At 54.1% G+C, this 18,830-nt stretch overlaps 3 protein-coding genes across 5 annotated transcripts; 1 reads left to right on the forward strand and 2 right to left on the reverse strand.

The window, feature by feature from the left end:
* TIGD5 (tigger transposable element derived 5) lies at positions 129-3,230 on the forward strand. Its single transcript, XM_021387671.1, has one exon. It carries the CDS (start codon positions 234-236, stop codon positions 2,214-2,216), a length of 1,983 nt encoding a protein of 660 aa, XP_021243346.1. The 5' UTR covers positions 129-233; the 3' UTR covers positions 2,217-3,230.
* Positions 3,582-7,317, reverse strand: PYCR3 (pyrroline-5-carboxylate reductase 3). 2 transcript variants are annotated; one of them, XM_021387676.1, is made up of 6 exons: positions 7,187-7,317; positions 6,188-6,252; positions 5,280-5,459; positions 5,089-5,148; positions 4,769-4,861; positions 3,582-4,358 (listed from the first exon to the last, which is right to left on the reverse strand). In XM_021387676.1, the coding sequence occupies exons 1-6, from the start codon at positions 7,266-7,268 to the stop codon at positions 4,176-4,178; spliced, it is 663 nt and encodes a 220-aa protein (XP_021243351.1). In that variant the 5' UTR covers positions 7,269-7,317; the 3' UTR covers positions 3,582-4,175. The 2 variants fall into 2 exon arrangements, with proteins under 2 accessions (XP_021243351.1, XP_021243350.1); XM_021387675.1 differs by having other exon boundaries at positions 4,936-5,148.
* TSTA3 (tissue specific transplantation antigen P35B) lies at positions 8,824-13,147 on the reverse strand. Of its 2 annotated transcripts, none has more exons than XM_021387673.1 (11): positions 13,004-13,147; positions 11,977-12,143; positions 11,277-11,391; positions 11,009-11,137; positions 10,724-10,797; positions 10,337-10,470; positions 10,179-10,243; positions 9,964-10,030; positions 9,814-9,893; positions 9,424-9,523; positions 8,824-9,340 (listed from the first exon to the last, which is right to left on the reverse strand). In XM_021387673.1, the coding sequence occupies exons 1-11, from the start codon at positions 13,130-13,132 to the stop codon at positions 9,285-9,287; spliced, it is 1,116 nt and encodes a 371-aa protein (XP_021243348.1). In that variant the 5' UTR covers positions 13,133-13,147; the 3' UTR covers positions 8,824-9,284. The 2 variants fall into 2 exon arrangements, with proteins under 2 accessions (XP_021243348.1, XP_021243349.1); XM_021387674.1 differs by having other exon boundaries at positions 11,977-12,138; positions 13,004-13,109.

Below are 18,830 nucleotides of genomic sequence, written 5' to 3' on the forward strand. Positions count from 1 at the left end.
CAACTTCGCGAGAGGGCGGGGGGAGAGCGGAGCGGTCTAAGCGCAGGGAGAGGGGTGCGCGCATGCGCTGTACGCGCCGCCCCGCCCTTCCCGGCCGCCTCCGGGGGTCGGAGCGGAGACAAAGGGCGGCTCCGCCCCGCTCCGCCCCGCCCCGCTTATAACGCGCACCGCTAAAAAAAAAAACACCCCCAAACAACAAAATAATAGTAATCCCCGCACCGCATGGCTGCTCCATGGCTGGGGAGGAAGAGGAGGTGGGTGGGGGAGCGGCTGGCATGGCGGGAGGGCAGCAGGGCGGTGGTGGTGGTGGTGGTGGCGGCGGCGGCAGCAGCAGTAGCAGCGGCAGCAGCAGCAGCAGCAGCAGCTCCGATGGTGGTAGCACTTCCAATGGCAGAGGCACCTCCAGTGGTGGTGGTGGTGGCACCTCCAGTGGCGGTGGCATCTCCTCTGACAGTGGCACCTCCAGTGGTGGTGGCATTTCCAATAGTTGTGGCACCTCCAATGGTTGTGTTGGTGGTGGCACCTCTGATGGAAGAGGTGGCGGTGGTGGCATCTCCAGTGGTGGCAGTGTTGGGGTGTCAATGAAGATGGCGTTCCGCCGAGCGTACTCCATCAAGGACAAGCTGCATGCCATTGAGCGGGTAAAGAAAGGAGAGCGGCAAGCTTCGGTGTGCCGGGCTTTTGGGGTGCCGGGGGGAACCCTACGGGGTTGGCTGAAGGACGAAGCCAAGCTGCGTTGGTTCCTTGAGCAGCTGGGTGGAGAGGTGGGCACCCAACGCAAGAAGATGCGGTTGGCCAATGAAGAGGAAATTGACCGCGCTGTCTATGCGTGGTTCCTCGCACTCCGACAGCATGGTGTGCCACTCTCTGGGCCTCTCATCCAAGCTCAAGCAGAAGCCTTTGCCCGTCAGATCTATGGCCCCGAGTGTACCTTCAAGGCAAGTCATGGTTGGTTCTGGCGTTGGCAGAAGCGTCATGGCATCTCCAGTCAACGCATCTATGGCGAAGGCGCTCCACAGGCTGAACCCGAACGCACTTCCATTGCCCATCCCAACCTTCCACCAACACCGGGTTCTGACACTGGAGGTTATGGGGATGAACAGATCTACAACGCCAACGTCACTGGGCTCTACTGGAAGCTGCTCCCCGGGCGGACAGCTCCTCGCCAACGTGTCACTGTGCTCTTGGCTGCCAACTTGACTGGTACCCACAAACTGAAGCCATTGGTGGTCGGAGGTCTTCGTGATCCCCCCAGCCTCTGTCATCACAACCAGGAGAAATTCCCCGCGGGGTATCGCTACAGCCCTGAAGCTAGATTGGGGCCAGCCCTTCTCCAGGTTTGGTTTTTTGAGGATTTTGTGCCGTGTGTCAAACGCTACCTACGTCGGAGCTGCCTCCAGCAGAAGGCTGTGCTGCTTCTCACCTCCCCACCATCATCTGGGGGTTGTCATGAGGATCTCCCCCATCTTCAGACCCCCGATGGCTCCATCCGTGCTCTTTTCCTCTCCAAAAGCCCAAGTGGGAGCAGTTCCACTGGAGGAGGCAGCCGAATCCCGGCCCCATTGGAACAAGGAGTGGTGTCAGCCTTCAAGCAGCTCTACAAGCGGGAACTGCTGCGCTTGGCCATCAGCGCTGGTGGCCCTGTGGATTTTGCACGTTCCTTCCTCCTCAAGGACATGCTCTATTTGGCTGGCCTCTCTTGGGACCTCATCCCTCCCAATGCCATTGAGAAATGTTGGTTGTTGGGACTGCGTGCGGCCTTCGAGCCCCAACCCAGGGAGGAAGAGCGAGGAGGAGGAGGAGATTGTGCAACCGGAGAGGAAGGCAATGGAGACAGCAAAGTTTTCAGCGATTTGACCCAGCTGGCTGCATTGGCCTACAAACGTTTGGCTCCCGAGGAGGTGGCCAACTGGCTGCACTTGGATGATATGGTCCCAGGGACAGGGGAGGATGATGAGGATGAGGACGCCATGGAGGAAGGCCCTGGAGGATGCAAGGAGGAAGAGGAAGGAGCTGGTGGAGGGGGTAATGGGGCTGGAGAAGAGGGATCCCCGTTGATGCCCACGGCCCATGAAGCCATCAGAGGTCTGGAGACAGCATTGCGTTGGTTGGAGGGCCAGGACCCCCGGCGAGTGGGACCACTGAAGTTGGTGCAGCTCCGTTCCCTCATCAGCATGGCCCAGAGGCTGCACCATGGCAGTAGCCCCGATCCCTAGAGAAAGGTGGTTGGTCACCCATCGGCTACTGAGCACCTTGTGTCTTTGGGATGCTTATGGGACTCTTGGGATGCTTATGGGGCCGGGGACACCCATGGGTTTTGAGACACTCATTGGGTTGGGGATGTCCCACTGGGACTGGGGGCACCCATGGGGCTGGGGACACCAATGGGGCTGCAGAAACCCATGGAGCTGGGGATACCCTCATTGTTCCATGGGGCTGGGGACCCCTGTGGGGCTTGGGACACTCATACGGCTGCAGACACCCATGGAGCTGGGGATACCCTCATTGTTCCATGGGGCTGGGGACCCCTGTGGGGCTTGGGACACTCATAGGGCTGCAGACACCCATGGAGCTGGGGATACCCTCATTGTTCCATGGGGCTGGGGACCCCTGTGGGGCTTGGGACACTCATAGGGCTGCAGACACCCATGGAGCTTGGGACCCCCATGGGACTAAGGACACATAGTGATTGTCCCATGGGGGCTTGGGACATCCATGGGACTGGGGACACCCTGTTTGTCCTATGGGTTGTAAATGGAGGTCCCAACAATGGAGAGTCAACAATTTAGGGCTAATGGGATTGGGTTTTTTTGTGTGTGACACCCTCCATACGTTGCATAACCGAGGGTCGGTTGTATTTAGGAGGTGCTATTTTGTAATCCCAGGATGGTCTCTGGGAGATGAGATGAGTGCCCTCTGCCAACTCCACAGGGAAATGGAGTCACATTGGGACACTGGGGCAAACTGCTGCATTTCCATTTCCTGGGGTGCTTTCCTAAAGGGGTTGGTGGTACCCTTCCTGCTGCCAAAGTGTTTTCCTGCCAAAACAGGGAGATATGAATTAAGCAGCTCTTTTATCAACCTGATTTTGTTTAAATTTGAGCCTAAGTATTGTAAGAAAGGGGGAAAAAAATCACTAGAGCTAACTTGTGGGGTGGGTGTTTTTACTTGTTGTCTTTGCCTCCTAATTTCAGAGTTTATGAAGATTAAAAGGATTTTTATTCCTGCTCTGAGGTTGTCCTTTGTAAATGATCCCTCAGAGCCACTGCAGTGTAGGGTTTGGATTTGGGGTGGTCCTGTGTGGAGCCAGGGGTTGGACTCCATGATCCTTGTGGGTCCCTTCCAACTTGGGGTATTCCATGGTTCTATGGCTCATCCCAACTCTTCACTCCAAAATTACATCCCTATCCCTGTCTTGGTGCCATACCAGATGGACCCAGAGGTCCCTTCAACCTCAACCACTCTGTGACACTGTGACCTCCATCTCGCCCATCATGGTGGCACCAACCCCACTGCTGCCACCTCCACATGGATGCATCCCACTGAACTCAGAGGACAGAAGGAACCAGAAAAAGCCAAACTTGCCACCACACTGCCCACTTTTATTAGGTCCCACTCCATGGTGGCCACATACTTCAGCATCTCCCGCCTCCAGCGAGGATCTCCCAGAAAGCTCAAGGACCCTTTAGGGCTTTGGTTTGGGGTCACCATGGTTTGGTCTGGTGGCACCAGTCTTGAGGTTGATGTCACCAAGTTTTGGTCTGGTGGCTTCCATTTGGGATCACCAGGCTTTGGTCGGGTGGAACTAGGCTTTGGTTTAGGGTCACCATACCTCAGTCTGGTGTCACCAGGCTTCGGTTCGCTGGCCAACATGATTTGCTTTGGTGGCACCATTCTTCAGTTTGGTGTCATTGTGCTTGAGTCTGGGGTCACCATGCTTCGGTTTGCTGTCATGAATGCTTCGGTCTAGGGTCACCAGGCTTCAGTTTGGTTGCTTCAGTTTGGTGGCACCATGCTTTGGATTGGTGGCTTCAGTTTGGGGTCACCATGCTTCAGTTTGGTAGCACCATGTTTTAGTCTGGGGTGAACAGCCTTCAGTTTGGTGACACCATGGTTTGGTTTGGTGGCACCAGGAGCTGTGGTCCTCACCACCACAGGATGAGATGGGATGTCCATTAATCCTCCCCCATTTCGCACGCCCGTTCAGTGGCTGCTTGCACTGCATTCATGACAGTGGCCCTCAAAGCGCCCTTCTCCAGTTGGTACAACCCATGGATGGTGGTCCCACCAGGTGTGCAGACGTCCCCGCGAAGCTTTGCTGGGTGCTCACCGGTCTCCAGTAGCATCTTCGCTGCGCCCTGGAGATGTATGGGATCAAGAGGTTCCCTCAAACCTCCTTTTTGTTCAGGGATCACAGCATCATCTCATCATTGGATGGAGGATCACCATGTCCTCACACTGATCTATAGGATAAGGACCCCATAGAAGGGACAGCGATGTCCCCACAGAGCTCTGTGGCACATGGTCATCCCAAAGGGGACAGCCCTGTCCCCATGTCCCCACATTGCTCTATAGGGGAGGGACACCAGAGCTGGGGTTGGACAAGGCCGTCCCCATGTCCCTTTGCTGCTCTATGGGACAGGGACTCCAAGGGGTGGAGTCAGAGATGTCCCTATACTGATCTATAAGGAAGGAGCACCCAAGGCTGGGGATAGGGCTATCCCCACATCCCCATAACTGCTGCATAAGGACAACCTCATGGACTCACCAGCAGAGTCTGGGCTGTGATCCTACTGGCCAGGCCCACCGGCATCCCCATCTTCACAGCCCCCTCGGCCATGGCTTCAGCGAACAGATACACCTGCAGGGGAAAAGCAGTGGGGAGAAGAGGGGACCCCAAAAGCTGAGCATTCCAATATGGTGAATGGTACTTACGTAGGCAACACCACTGCCACTGAGCCCAGTGTGGATGTTGATATAGGGCTCGGGGACCTCCTCACACAGCCCACATGGGGACAGCAGGGACTGGAGCAGCTCTGCATCCCCATCCCTGACCCCAGTGCCACGGGAGAACACGGCAGCTCCCACCTGCAGTACGCAGGGCAGATTGGGCATCAGGCGCAGCACCTTCGTCCCTGCAGGGAGCAGCTGTGGGGGAATAGGGTCAGTGGGAGGTGATGGAGGTCAGCTGTGGGTTGGGGGATTGGGAAGCAGAGAAAGAGGAAAAAGAGCAGGAGGGAGAAGAGGAGGAAGAATAAGAGGAAGAGGAGCACACCCACCCGCTGCAGCTTCTGCAGGGTGACACCGGCCGCCAGAGAGATGAGGAGGTGCTGGGGGGTGACAGCAGGACGCAGCTCCTGCAGCACTGTGGGCAGCACGTGGGGCTTGGTGGCCAGGAAAACCACTGTGCTCTCCTGTAGCACCTCCAGGTTGCAATGCGTGGTGCGACAGCCCCACTCCTGCACAAGGGCAGGGGTCAGTGTCACAATGCCATGCCACAGCCCCATATCACAACCCCATGTCCCAACCTCGCAGCCTAACCCCACTGTCCCAACCCAATGTCCCAAATCCACATTCCAACCCTGAGGCCCAACCTCACATCCTGACCCCATGTCCCAACCCCATGTCCCAGTCCAACATCACAACCCCTGTGTCCCAACCCAGCACCACAACCCCTGTGTCCCAATTCAACATCCCAACCCCACGTCCCTCCCCCATGTCCCAACTCCAATGTCTCAATCCCAATGTGTCCCAAACCCAGTTTCCCAACCCCACATTCTGGCCACGTGCCCCAATCTCCCATCCCAACCCAACATCCTGACCCCATGTCCTGACCCCAATCCAATGTCTCAACCCCATGTCCCAACCCTGCATCCCAATCCCATGTTCTACCCCCATGTCCCAGCCTCAATGTTCCAATGCCGTATCCCAACCCCATGTCCCAGTCCCATGTCTCAACCTCATTGTCCTGACCCCATGTCCCCACCTCATGTCCCAGCGCAACATCTCAACCCCACTGTCCCATTCCGATTGTCCTGTTCACAGTGTCCCAACCCAGTGTTCCCTTCCAGGGGACACTTCAGGACCTTCCACTCTAATGTCCCTCAGAGCACTGCAGAGCCTTACAAAAGGTGACCTCAAATGCCACCTCCCGTTGGGGTTGTCACCCTGTCCCCATGCCACTCACCCGCCACACTCCCAGGTTGCGGTCCGAGGGAGCGCTGACAACAATGTTGCTGGCAGGGACCTTCCCTTGGGGACGAAAGAGACAGGGGTGGATGGGGTGGCCCATAGGATGCCCCAAAACCAGTGGGATAATGCATTGTCCCCAGCCCTGTTGACATGGGGGACATGGAGCAATGGGGATTGAGACACGCCATGGGGACAGCTGTGGGGACGTCGTTGTGGCACAATGTGGTGACAATGGAGGTGATCCTACATGTTGGGGTCCTGGGTTAGCACTATAGGGAGGGTTGTCACCATGTCCCCAAACTGCTCTATGGGACAAGGGACATTCCAGAAAGGTCAGACCTGTCCCCATGTCCTCACATTGTTCTATAGGGGAGAGACACCAGAGTTGAACAGGGGTGTGCAGTGCTATGGGACAGGGATGTCCAAGGTAGGAAAGACCTATCCCCATGTCCCCGCACTGCTCTATAGGACAGGGACATCCCAAGGGGGACAGCCCTATCCCAATGTCCCAGCACTGATCTATAAGAGAGGACACCAACTGTCCCCATGTCCCCGTGCTGTGCTATGAGACAAGGAGAGGACATCTCAAAGGGCAACGACTTGTCCCCATGTCCTCGTGTTGATCAATGGGACAGAGACATCCTAAAGTGGACATATCTGTCCCCACACCCCCGCAGTGATCTCTTGGGGAGGGACACCAGAGTTGGACAGAGGCATCCCCATGTCCCCATACTGCTCTATGGAAGAGGGTCATCCCAGAGGGACAGCCAGGACAAGGCTGTTTTGATCTATAGGAAAGAGTCACTGAAGTTGGGGTTGAACATAGCTGTCCCCATTTTGCTCTACCGGACACTGACACTGTTCTATGGGGGCAGGGCCACCTAGGGTGGGGGACAGAGCTGTCCCACACCGCTCTATAGGGCAGGACATCAGACCTGGGGCTTTCCCAGGGGTGTCCTCACGTCTCCCCCTCCCAAGACTCTGTCCCCCATACCTGCCCGCAGCAGCCCCCGGCCGAGGCCCCCCGCCATCATCCCGGCGCCCACGAACCCCACACGCAGCTCCTCCGCCTCCATCGCCCCGCGCCCCGCCCCCTCGCTCCTCTCCGCTTTCCCATTGATCAGATGAGCCACACCCACGCCCGGCGATTGGAGGGCGCGAGGACAAGGGGGCGTGGCCAAAGTGGGTACGCAGCTTCCGGGTGGTTCCGCGTGGTTTGGGGACAGCGTCCGGGGTGGGGCCACTGCGGGAGGCACAGTGGGGTGGGGGTGGGACATAGGGACACCCTCACATTTTGGGGACGTGCTGGGGAGAGTTCGTAACACTATTCAGAAGGTATCTATGCAGCTTTTATGGCCTGGATTTTTTTTTTTTGCGGGGGGAAGGGAGTGGGTGGCATCTCAACCTTTTTGGGTGCCCTCCACTCTTTTTTCTTCCTATAGAACACCCCCCTCCGTGTCCAGGCAGCCCTACAGCCTGGAATGGGGGTTTGGGCTGGAAGTGGGGGGTGTCTGTCCTTTACTGTGAGAGGTCTGCTAAGTGTCCCCCTGAATTTGGCGTGGTGGCATTTCATCTCCACCCCAGAGAGGTGTGAGGTGGTGGTAATGGCAGGCTGGAAATAGAGTGACTTGGGAGGGATGACCATGGGGTGTAGGATGGGAGTCAGAAACCCTAGGGTGTCCCCATTCAACCCCAGCATGTCCCCATGCTATGCTGGGGTATCTGTGCCACTCCAGGGTGTCCCCATCCTATACATGGGTTGGACACGTCACCACCCACGCCATGTTTTGCCGTGCCTTCATACCTGGAGCAGTCCCAGTGATGGTAGGAGAGCCCTGCTTAGCAGGATGGATGTCGCCAGTCCCTGGTGCCCTGGGGAGGACCAAGCTGAGCTTGGGGACAAGGTGTCTGGGCAAAGTGGCTGTCAGGAGTCTGCATGGTGTAAGCTTGAGCCAGGGGTAGGAGTAGGGTGGGTCCTGCTCCTTGGGACCAGCTGGGTCCCCCTTTAAAGCCAGGTCACAGAATTATAGAAGGTCTTCTTCTAGGAATTGGTGTTGTCTCTGTCATGGTCCCTTGGGCCATTGGGAGAGGTCCTGGTCTTGGAGCATGTGCCCAGGAAGGACTTCTGGGTGGAGGGGTACATCTCTGTGCCCTGCCAAACCCCTTTTTCACACAGCCAGGTGATGCCGGAACCAGGTGTAGGAGCTGAGCAGTGCTGGGAACCCAAACCCTACAACCCAAACCAGTTCTTGGCCAGCAATGGACCACATGGGACATCCCTTCTCCAGGGACACAGTGGGGTTGGTGTCACCCAGTGAGCACCATCAGTGACCTGACAGTCTGCGAACTGCTACTCTAATAGTTGGGGGCATCTCAGGGTCATAATGGATATCTCCTCCATAGGTCCCCATGGTCCCCTTCCCCTCTAATGGCTGGTGACATCTTGAGACCCCAGTGACGATGGGTGTCTACTCCACAGGTCCTTGCTGTCCCCATGGTCCCCATGCTAGGAGCTCACCAGGACCAGGCAGTGGTTTTGGTCCCTCCAGGAGATGCTTTGCTGGAGGCTATGGGACAGTCCCCATGCCGCTGCATTTCCCCATGCACCAAAAGCAACACCAAACACTCATCTGTAATTTCTGTGCTGCAGCAACAGCCTCAATCAGCTTCTTTATTACAACCTAATTACACATAATTAGTAGTGTACTCCATTACAGGAGCTGCCAGCCCATGCCCCAGGGATGACTGTGATCAATGCAACCATAGTGTCTGCTGCTGCTGCTGCCCCACTTGGGATCTCTCTGGGGGCAGCAGCACCTTTGGGACCCCCAATCTGCCTCCCAAAGCCCTTGGTGAGGTCTGCACCCTACAGCAGCTAGGAAGGGAGTGTTACCTGAGCAGGGTCTTTTCTACATAAGATGCTACTTGATGATTTTTCACTATTTTTTCCCCTTCTCCTTGCTCACCCTCAAGCATACTCAGGATCCTGGCACCCATTTGCTTTGGAAACATCACTGTCAGCCCCCAGACCCCATCCTCTGCCCCAGCAGAGGACAACCCTGAGTTAAAGAAGATGTGTGTGCACTGCTCCATCACTTCCTAGCACTGGCGTAGTTGGTGCTGAACCAGGTGCAGGTCTCTTTCACAGCTGGGAATGGAGAGATGCCATCAGTAGGGTTTGAGATGGGGAGCACAAGGGGATGGCCATGCAGTGGTGTTCCCCCTTCTCACCTTGTCTGAAGGGTGTGAACTGGAAGTTGGGGAGGTAGCGCCTGAGCTTGGCGTTGCTGGCGGTCTTCTTGAACTGCCCATCTGCCTTGGTTGTGTCAAACTGGGGTGGGAGGGATTAAGGGAAATGGGAAAGCATGGAGGCTGGGGTGGTGAGGCTGTGCTCTGCCACACATCCTGGCAATAGGCTGAGAGGTAATGACCTCAAATTGAGCCAGGTTCAGGTTGAGTATTAGGAAAGAGTGGTCAAACATGGGTTGACATTTGGACTCGATGATCTCGGAGGTCTTTTCCAACCTTAATGATTCTATGAGCGAGCATGGTGGGGATGGGTTAATGGTTGGACTTCGTGATCTGGGAGATGTTTTCCAATCTCCCTACACTAAAGGATACGACAAGCTCTCCCCTGAAGTCCATGGCCTCCACGATTGCCTCCGCAGCCTCTCTGATGGAGACTTCATCATCTTCTCCCACTGTGGAGATGGTGATGAGCTGAGGCCATTCTTTCCCCTTTCCCTCTTCCTCTTGGAATTTTGTCCTTACCTGACAAAATGATGGGCTCCACCTCCTCGTATTCCCGTAGAACCCAAATGAAGAGCCGGGCCAGATCCTACAGAGGAGCAGATGGCTCTTGGAGGACCCCAGGCCCTGAGGATCAATGCTACCCAGGACAACCCAGGAGGGCTCAGCCTGAGCTGAGGTCCCCCAGCCCCTTACGTCCCCCCCCCCACCCAAGTACTCCTCAAGGCCACACATACCAAAGAGTAGATGAATTGTCTTCGGGGTTTGCCTGTGCCCCATACAGTCAGAGCAGAGCCATTCTCTATGGGGAAAATGGAGAGAGCACTCATGAGCAACCCTACCATGAAAAAAAAAAACAAAAAACAAACACCATAATATGCCTTATCACACTCACGTTTGGCCAAGTACACCTTATGGATGAGCCCTGGTAGCACGTGGCCATCCTCAATGTTGAAGTTATCATGTGGCCCAAAGACGTTGGTGGGGATGACAGCAGTGAAGCGGCAGCCATGCTGCTCAAAGTAACCCCTGGGTGACAGCATGGGCTGGGTGAGTCTCTTTCCACTCAAACTATGATTCTGTGAGTTGTTGTGCCACCCCATCCAGCATAAACCAGCCCATAGCATGTCCCCAACTTGGCATGGCATCTCTGGTTGCCAAGGCTGGGTATCTCCCCATCCCCATCTAGGTGCTATCAGCACTGGAATTTCCCTTTGCCCCAGTAACTCCGAGATGCTCACAGCCCCCTGGCACCATGATGGTTCTCCCATGGCCCTCACACCTGTTCTGGACATCGATCATCCTCTTGGCATAGGAATAGCCAAAATTGGAGCTGTGTGGTGGCCCATTGTGGATCTGGGGACGAGAGACACCATGTGAATTCAGCAGGGACCATGTAGGGTAATTCAATGCAAGATTTTGGACATGAGGAGGTGGTGCAGTTTGAACATCATGGAGAGGTTCAAGGTTATGCTTTGCCCACAGACGGGTTGGATAAAGGACGGAGATCAGACAAGCCATACTAGTACCCAGCTGTGTCTCTGCAAATGGGAACAGAAATGCTCACCATGGTCTCATCGATGGGGTATGTCGTCTTGTCTGGGAAGATGCACGTGGAGAGGCACGAGACCACCTTCTGCACCCCACACTCATATGCAGAATGCAGGACATTGTCATTGATGTGGATGTTTCTCCTCTGGGGACACAGAGACATTTGTCAGCGTCATCATTTGGTGGAACCACCAAACCCTGCACCCCCGTGGGTGATGACTGCAGAAACCAGAGCAAGCTCAGGGAGGGGAAGGTTCTGCAGGACCCACTTGCTGGGTGCTCACCCAAAAATCCAGGTTGCAGCGGATGTTTTTGAAGAGGCCTCCGACCATAGCAGCCAGATGGATGACATGGGTGGGTTTATGCTTCTCAAAGAGGGCTTTGGTCTCTGCAGCACTCCTAGAGGGAGGAAATCACAGGGTTTATTGCATGAATATCCAACCTTTTGTCTTGGTTGTACTGAGTGAAGAGATATCTTCTTGGGGGCCACATATAAAATATGCCATTCTGTGGCTCTATGATCTTTAAGGCCCCTTCCAACCCAACCAGTCTATGGTTCTGTGATCCTTAAGGATCCTCCCAACCCAGCCATCCCAGGATACTATGATTTTTAAGGGCCCCTCCAACCCAAGCCATAGAATTATTAAAGTTGGAAAAGACCTCCAAGATTATCAAGTCCAACAGTCTTCCCACTCCACCATGCCCACCAAACCATGTCCCCAAGTGCCGCATCTACCCTTTTCTTGAAAACCTCCAGAGACAGTGATTCCACCACCTCCCTGGGCACAGAACCATCTGATTGGTTCTAAGATCTTTAATGTTCCATATAACACAACCATTCTATGGCTTAATGATCTTTAACGATCTTTCCAAACCAAGCCATTCTAGGATTCTATGATCTTTAGGGTCCCTTCCATCCCAACCCATTCTATTAGCGCAATGTGGGGCAAAAGGAGCGGATTGTTGGGGTTCTCCAAGACTCACGTCAAGTCGGCATCTCTGGAGGACACGAAGACCCACTCCTCATCCGGCCACCCCTTACCATCGGCCACCACCTCCTGGATGGCTCTGCCCACCAAACCAGTGCCCCCCGTCACCAGGATGCGTTTAGGCTTTGCTCCCTGAGCCTCCGTCATGGCCAAAGCCCTGTGCTGGTGGGACAGGGGGGGAATAAGGAAATATCACCTTGGGGGGCATCCATAGGGACCCCCAGCCCTGGCAGGAGAATTAAACTAATGGGATTATGTTTTCAGGGTTGAAGCTGTTTCTGCAAAAGCAAAGAAAAGGAAAAGGAAAGAGGAGTATCTGCCAGCGATGCTCCCGGGGCAGTAAAACTCTCGTCATCTGCAGTTGCTAATTAACGAAACCTGTCTGGTGCTGCCACGTGGCTACGGCACGGCACAGCCTCCCGGAAATGGCCGTGGAGAGCACGTCCATTCCCTGCATCTCAAAGCAGGGGTCTGTACCCTCCCCATACAGCCCTCTGCACCCCAATCCCATGTCAGCACCTCCACATCCCCCTGTGTACCCTAGTCCCAGAGCTGCACCCCCCCACACACCATAAATCCCGTGTCAGCACCCTCACACCCGTGCACCCCAATCCCAGAGCTGCACACCCTAAATCCCATGTCAGTACCCCCATGCCCTCCTGTGCCCCCAATCCTATTGCTGCCCCCCCGGTCCCCAAATGCCTGCAGAACCCCAGCTGCTCCTCTATTCCTCATCAGAGGGTCCCACCGTGGGACACACCGAGAAGCTCGCCCCACAACGGGGTTTTCCCCTCCCTTCTCTCCCGCCCCTATCTTGGGGTCCCCTCTCCCATCCCCATGTAGGATGGGGGGTGCTCTTTGATCCCAGTCAAATCACACTTTGTGGGGGGCACCCCCACCTGTGCCCCCCCCCCAAAACACACATGGTGAGGGGGGATCTCACCTCACCCCTATATCTCCATCCCATGCCGGAGTCCCCGTCCCCCCCCCCCCCCGCATACGCAGTCTCCCTCCGTCCGCACCTTTCGGTTCGGGCTCGGGCTCCGCCGCAGCCGCGCTTCCTGCGGGTTCCCATCCCCCCCCTCTCCCCGCACCGTCACCGCCGCCGCTCGGATCCTCGGGAAATGCAGTCCGGCACCGAACGTGCACATGTGCGTTTGCAGCTGGCCGCAAACACGCATGCATGCACACATGCACACACGCATGGCAGCTGGCTGCAAGCACACGCCTGCATACATGCACACACATGCACACGCACGTGGCAGCTGGCTGCAAACACCCCCGTGTATGCATACATGCACACATGTGCATTGAACATGTGCATGGCAGCTGGCTGCAAACATATCTGTGTATGCACAGCCATATGTGCGTCCCGAGTTCCTATCTTGCTGCAGGGGAAGGGGTGTGCAGGTTCCACCCCCCTCCTCCTTAATGCTCAGCTTTGCAAAAGGGATTTCAATGAGCAAAGGCTTAACCACCTTCAGTGCACTTACAGAGGAGATTATAACCGAGCAGAGCTTTCTGGTGGGTGGGGAGGAGGTTTCAAAGCCCCTCCAGCTGGCTCGTCCTGTGGGATTTCTGCTGAGCAAAGGCACCGCTCTCAATTAATTAAAATACTGAAGAATGGGACTAAGGGAGAGCCAGGAAGAAATCTCCTCCCAAGGAGATGTGGTCTCATTGTGGAGGAGTAATAGGATCTCACAGCTTTTCAGTCGTTTTCTCCCTCTTCCTTTCTAGTGGCTGAGTCCTGGAAGAGGAACATGCCCTTTTCTTGTTAGAAATACTGAGGAAAACCAGTTTAACCCCTTCCTGAGGGCTGTTTTTCCCCAGCACATCAAAGGATGCAACCTTGTGCTGGTTGTCATATGACCAGCCATGTCACATCTGTCCCCTTTCCCAGCTGGGTGAGTCCCAGCACGTCACAGAGTCATAGAATCATAGATTGGAAAAGACCTCCAAGGTCACCAAATCCAACCCCAACTCATCCCCACCAAACCATGTCTCTAAGTGCCACATCTACATGTGTCCCCATAACCTAGGCTATAGGGTCCTGCATGCTCACTCCATGGGATGAACCTGCAGGTTGGACCCTCCACGCCCTCCATGGATGGGCATTTTTGGAGAAAGACCTCCAAGATCACCAAGTCCAACCCCAACCCATCCACACCATGCTCACTAACCATGTCCCCAAGCGATACACCTCCATGTTTCCTGAACTCTTCTGGGGATGGTGACTCCACCACCTCCCTGGGCAGCCCATTCCAATGCCTGTCCACTCTTTCACAGAAGAAATTTTTCCTAATATCCAGCCTGAACTTCCCCTTGTGGAATCTTCCCCAGGACATGGGATGCACTAATTTCACATGTGGAGTCTACAATGAGATTCTGAGGGCTGAAGCTGCCTTTCTATGCAAGAAAATCCCTTGTTTGCCCTGCAGACATCATCCCATCTTTCATCCACCAGCCGCAGTCAAACTAGCTAAGCCAGGGAAATGCAGAAAGGCCACGGAAGATTTTCCAGGTGCCAGTGGGAGGAGAACAGCTTTCTGCTGGGAACTTCAGAGCGTAATCCTGGATAACTCGTGTTTCTGCCGAGGAGTTGCCACACTCAGCTGGAGCCAGAGCCTGGATAACACCGCCATCCTGAGTTAACTGTGGTGCTGGGTTTAAAGATGCTAATTATGGAGCCAATTACTCAAGTAATGTTGAGGCATGAAGGAAGATCACAGGGAGAGTTGTAAACGTGCAGTGACTGCACAGGATGGGGCAGACTTGTGGCTCTGAAAATTTGGCTTTTTACATAATCTAGCAAGATCTGTCAAGCTAGGGATGAAAGCAAGGAGAAGATCCTTATGTTGAGGTGTCTCCTGTGTGGCACAAAGCAGAAGACCTTGCATCAGGCATGGTAGAGCTTGGGTGACTGTCATAGCTGGAGAACCTCTGTGTCGTCTCTGTAAGGAAGCTTCCTTGTGGGTGACCTATTTCTCTCCAACTGTCTGGTCATCTCCAGCTCTGCTCTTTCCTCCTGGGAAAGTGAATACAAGCTGCCCAAATGCATCGTGCCCCAGAGTGGAAACCAGCATGCAGCGTTGATTCAAGGAACCAGCATGAAAGCGAGCACAAAATGATGAGTCAAGGACAACAGCCATGGTTTTTCCTTGAAATGGGAGGATCCTCTGCATAGGAAATGGGAACTAGTAACAATTCAAATGGAAAATTTCTGGACATGGGTTAAGGAAGGAATAAATCTGATGCCTTGCAAACTCATAGGATTGGAAGATTTTGTTGTGCACTGTCATCATCGTCATCACTTTGCATTTGGTCCTTCAGTCCTCTTGAAGGAGAGAGGCAAAGAAAAGACCATGCGTGCCCACCATGGTCACGCATAGTCACCATGACTGCTCTGTGACAGTTGTGGAATTCTGGGGAGGCTGAGAGTCACAATGGGATCAGACACTGGGTGTGGGGCCAACCACACCCCAACCTGTAGCTTGGGAAGGTGAAAGTGGACCTCCTCCAGCAGGTCCCTCCTGTTGTGTGCCTGGCGTGGGATCTCCTAAGGTTGAGGCATGAAGAAGGCAGACAGGTTGGGCAAGAGGACAAACAAGGTGACATGGTCTCCGGATTCTATGGGGTTGTTGGTGAAGGACGGATGCGAGAGAAGCATGTGCTGGTCCATCCATGCTTCCAGGAGCAACAGCGGTCTGGGTGGTGGAGGACAATGTGGCTTTGAGCTCTTCCCCAGTGCTCTCCGAACTTGTCTGAGCTGAGTGTACCCAAACCAAGCGGCTCTGGAGCAAGTTGAGGCTCAGACATCCTCTGACATCCCAGAGGGCCTGGCTGCTCAGGCATGTCACAGGGCTGCAGGGAGGTGAGGTCTGCACTGTTCCAGTCCAGGGTCTGACGTTGAGTTGGCTGAACTCCAAAGGTGAGCAACTCTCTCTCATAAAAGCAAGTATTATGTGAACTTTTTTCTTACATTGATTAGAGTTTACTATAAAACAAACTGAAATAAACCCCTCCAGGATAACGGGGCATGTCTCCAGGGCTGATGAGCTGTTTGCACTAAATCACTGGATGAAAAGGCTGAACAGATCCGAGCCCATTCCAGCTCTCCTTGCCTGGCTCCGAGGCAGGTGATGCTTGGTTTTGATTCCAGGGAAGGGCTTTGTTTCTAGGTAAAAGTTTCATGTTTGAAACGAGGCCGACTCCAGCTGTGCACTGAGCTCTGGACTCCAGCTGCTCTGGAGAGGTTCTCTTAATTTGCTTTTGATGAATATTTCAGTTCTGCCAATAGCCCTGGAGACTGCAAGTCTTGCTCCTCAGCTCACCTGTTTTGCAGGAGCCATCCTGCACAGCAGGAATTACAGAAAGCAAAAAAATTAAAGGAGAAGAAAAAGTGAGCGGCATTGGTGATGGGCAAGTTGGGGGATATGCTTGCTACTCAGATATCTGCATTTGCGGTCCCAGTGTGGGAGGGTGGCACAGGGAAAGTGCCCTCATCTCTGTGTACGAGCAGGACCAGGGAGGTGAACATCCCCCTACACTTGGCACTGGTGAGGCTGCATCTTGAGTACTGTGTTTAATTTTGGGCCACTCACTAGAAGAAAGACATTGAGGCGCTGGAGTGTGTCCAGAGAAGGGCAACAAAGCTGTAAAAGCTCTGGAGCACAACTCTAACAGGGAGCGACTGAGAGAACTGAGATTGTTCAGTCTGGAGAAAAGGAGGCTGAGGGGAAACCTCATTGCTCTCTACAACTACCTGAAAGAAGGTTGTGATGAGGTGGGACTCAGCCTCTTCTCCCAGGTAACAGCAACAGAATGAGAGGTAATGGCCTTAAGTTGTGCCAGAGGAGGTTCAGGTTGGATATTAGGAAGAATTTCTTCTCTGAAAGAGTGGTTAGGCATTGGAAAGGCTGCCCAGGGAGGTGAAGGAGTCACCGTCCCTGGATGTGTTCAAGAACGGTGGAGATGTGACACTGAGAGTCGTGGTCAGTGGGCACGGTGGGGATGGGTTGGGTTGGACTTGGTGATCTTGGAGGTCTTTCCAACCTTAATGATTCTATGACTCTGTGTTTTGGGGTCCTTGCCATGGGTGGTCCAGGAACTATTAGTTCCTGCCACCAAGACAAAGGTCAGTGGATCCCACTGAGAATGCTTGAAATATCCTTGGAAGAGGTAGAAACTGTGAGGTTAGACAAGAAGTAGAACAGGTTATCCAGAGAATTTTTGAAGATTCTGTCATTTCAGATACTAGAAACCCAAACAGACCTGATCCTGGACAGCCTGCTGCACTGTACTTGAAGTGGACAGTTGTAGTACATAGTTTCTAGAGGGCCCATAAGAAGTAAAAGATTCTGTATTTTTTCTGATACTGATAGAGTCCGGTTGGGGGAGAAAAGCAAGTCTAGCGTGTGCTTGAGTTTGTGAGGAGCGGTGCACTCGATACAGTAAGGGGAGGGGAAGCCATCCAGAGGGACCTGGACAGGCTGGAGAACTGGGCCCATGAGAACCTGATAAGGTTCAACAAGGACAAATGCAGGGTGCTGCACTTGGGCCAGGGCAATCCCAGGTATTTATATAAACTGGGGGAAGAACTCCTTGAGAGCAGTCCTGTGGAGGACTTGGGGGTCCTGGTGAATGAGAAGCTATACATGGGCCAGCAGTGTGTGCTGGCAGCCCAGAAGGCCAACTATGTTCTGGACTGCATTAAAAGAGGAGTGGCCAGCAGGGAGAGGGAGGGGATTGTCACCCTCTGCTCGGTTCTTGTGGGGCCCCATTTGGAGTACTGCGTCCAGGCCTGGGGCCCCCAGCAGAAGAAAGACGTGGAGCTCTTGGAACGGGTCCAGAGGAGGGCCACGAAGATGATCAGGGGGCTGGAGCACCTCTCCTATGAGGAAACGTTGAGGGAACTGGGCTTGTTTAGCTTGGAGAAGAGAAGGCTCCAGGGAGACCTCATTGTGGCCTTCCAAAACTTGAAGGGAACGTATGAAAAGGAGGGGGAATGATTGTTTACAAGGATGGATAGCGATAGGACAAGGGGGAATGGTTTTAAACTGAGACAGGGGAGATTTAGGTTAGATATTAGGAGGATGTTTTTCACACAGAGGGTGGTGATGTGCTGGGACAGGTTGCCCAGGAAGGTTGTGGATGCCTCATCCCTTGAGGCATTCAAGGCCAGGTTGGATGTGGCTCTGGGCAGCCTGGTCTAGTAGTTGGCAACCCTGCACACAGCAGGGGGGGTGAAACTAGAAGATCATTACAATCCTTTTCAACCCAGGCCATTCCATGATTCTATGATATGTTCAAAAGAGCCTTGGTGTGCCCGTATCTTTGCTTGGTGGTTAGTCCTGGGTGATGTGCTGGAATTCCAGCCAATGCCCATCTGAGGTCTTGTTGGTAACATCCCAGTGCTAGGAGGTTTTGGGGCGCTATTGACCCACTCTGATGGCCTCTAGAGCCATGTCTTTGTAGTGGGTGAAGTGGGAAATCTCTGGATAAAGAAAGGAAGAGAAGGCATCTGAGGCTGGCGTGCATGAGAAATTTATTGAGGAACGCAAATGAGAACTAAGGAGTGCCAAGAGAAAGGGCCAGGGTCTGACCTGCATGTGGTGTGACCATCAGCCTCCTTCCAGAGAAAAAGAAGGATGCAGAAAAGAATGTAGAAGAAGATATAGTTTTTCACAGGCCCTGTATACATGCAGTGTGGTCTGGTCTCCATTCCAGCCTCCTTTTTTACAATCATGAATGAAGAGGCAAGGTTAAGGGGCTGCTGATCCCGTGTACCATTGGTGATATAGAGATGTGAGCTCAGTGCGTGAGGCGCCTTGCAGGGTGCTGGTGGTTGCT

The sequence above is a fragment of the Numida meleagris genome, chromosome 2 (genome assembly GCF_002078875.1).
Source record: "Numida meleagris isolate 19003 breed g44 Domestic line chromosome 2, NumMel1.0, whole genome shotgun sequence".
NCBI lineage: Eukaryota > Metazoa > Chordata > Aves > Galliformes > Numididae > Numida > Numida meleagris.

What these genes read in the sequence shown, in the direction of transcription:
- TIGD5 (XM_021387671.1), top strand. Translation starts at nt 234, where the DNA reads ATGGCTGGGGAGGAAGAGGAGGTGGGTGGGGGAGCGGCTGGCATGGCG.
- PYCR3 (XM_021387675.1), bottom strand. Translation starts at nt 7,268, where the DNA reads ATGGAGGCGGAGGAGCTGCGTGTGGGGTTCGTGGGCGCCGGGATGATG. An exon ending in CCGGGGGCTGCTGCGGGCAG is followed by an intron (nt 6,253 to 7,186) that starts GTATGGGGGACA and finishes TTCGTCCCCAAG; the next exon opens with GGAAGGTCCCTGCCAGCAAC. An exon ending in GTGGCAGTGGTGTTGCCTAC is followed by an intron (nt 4,862 to 4,935) that starts GTAAGTACCATT and finishes TTTCCCCTGCAG; the next exon opens with GTGTATCTGTTCGCTGAAGC.
- TSTA3 (XM_021387673.1), bottom strand. Translation starts at nt 13,132, where the DNA reads ATGTGCACGTTCGGTGCCGGACTGCATTTCCCGAGGATCCGAGCGGCG. An exon ending in ACCCCATCGATGAGACCATG is followed by an intron (nt 10,798 to 11,008) that starts GTGAGCATTTCT and finishes TCTCGTCCCCAG; the next exon opens with ATCCACAATGGGCCACCACA. An exon ending in ACTTCAGGGGAGAGCTTGTC is followed by an intron (nt 9,524 to 9,813) that starts GTATCCTTTAGT and finishes CTCCCACCCCAG; the next exon opens with TTTGACACAACCAAGGCAGA.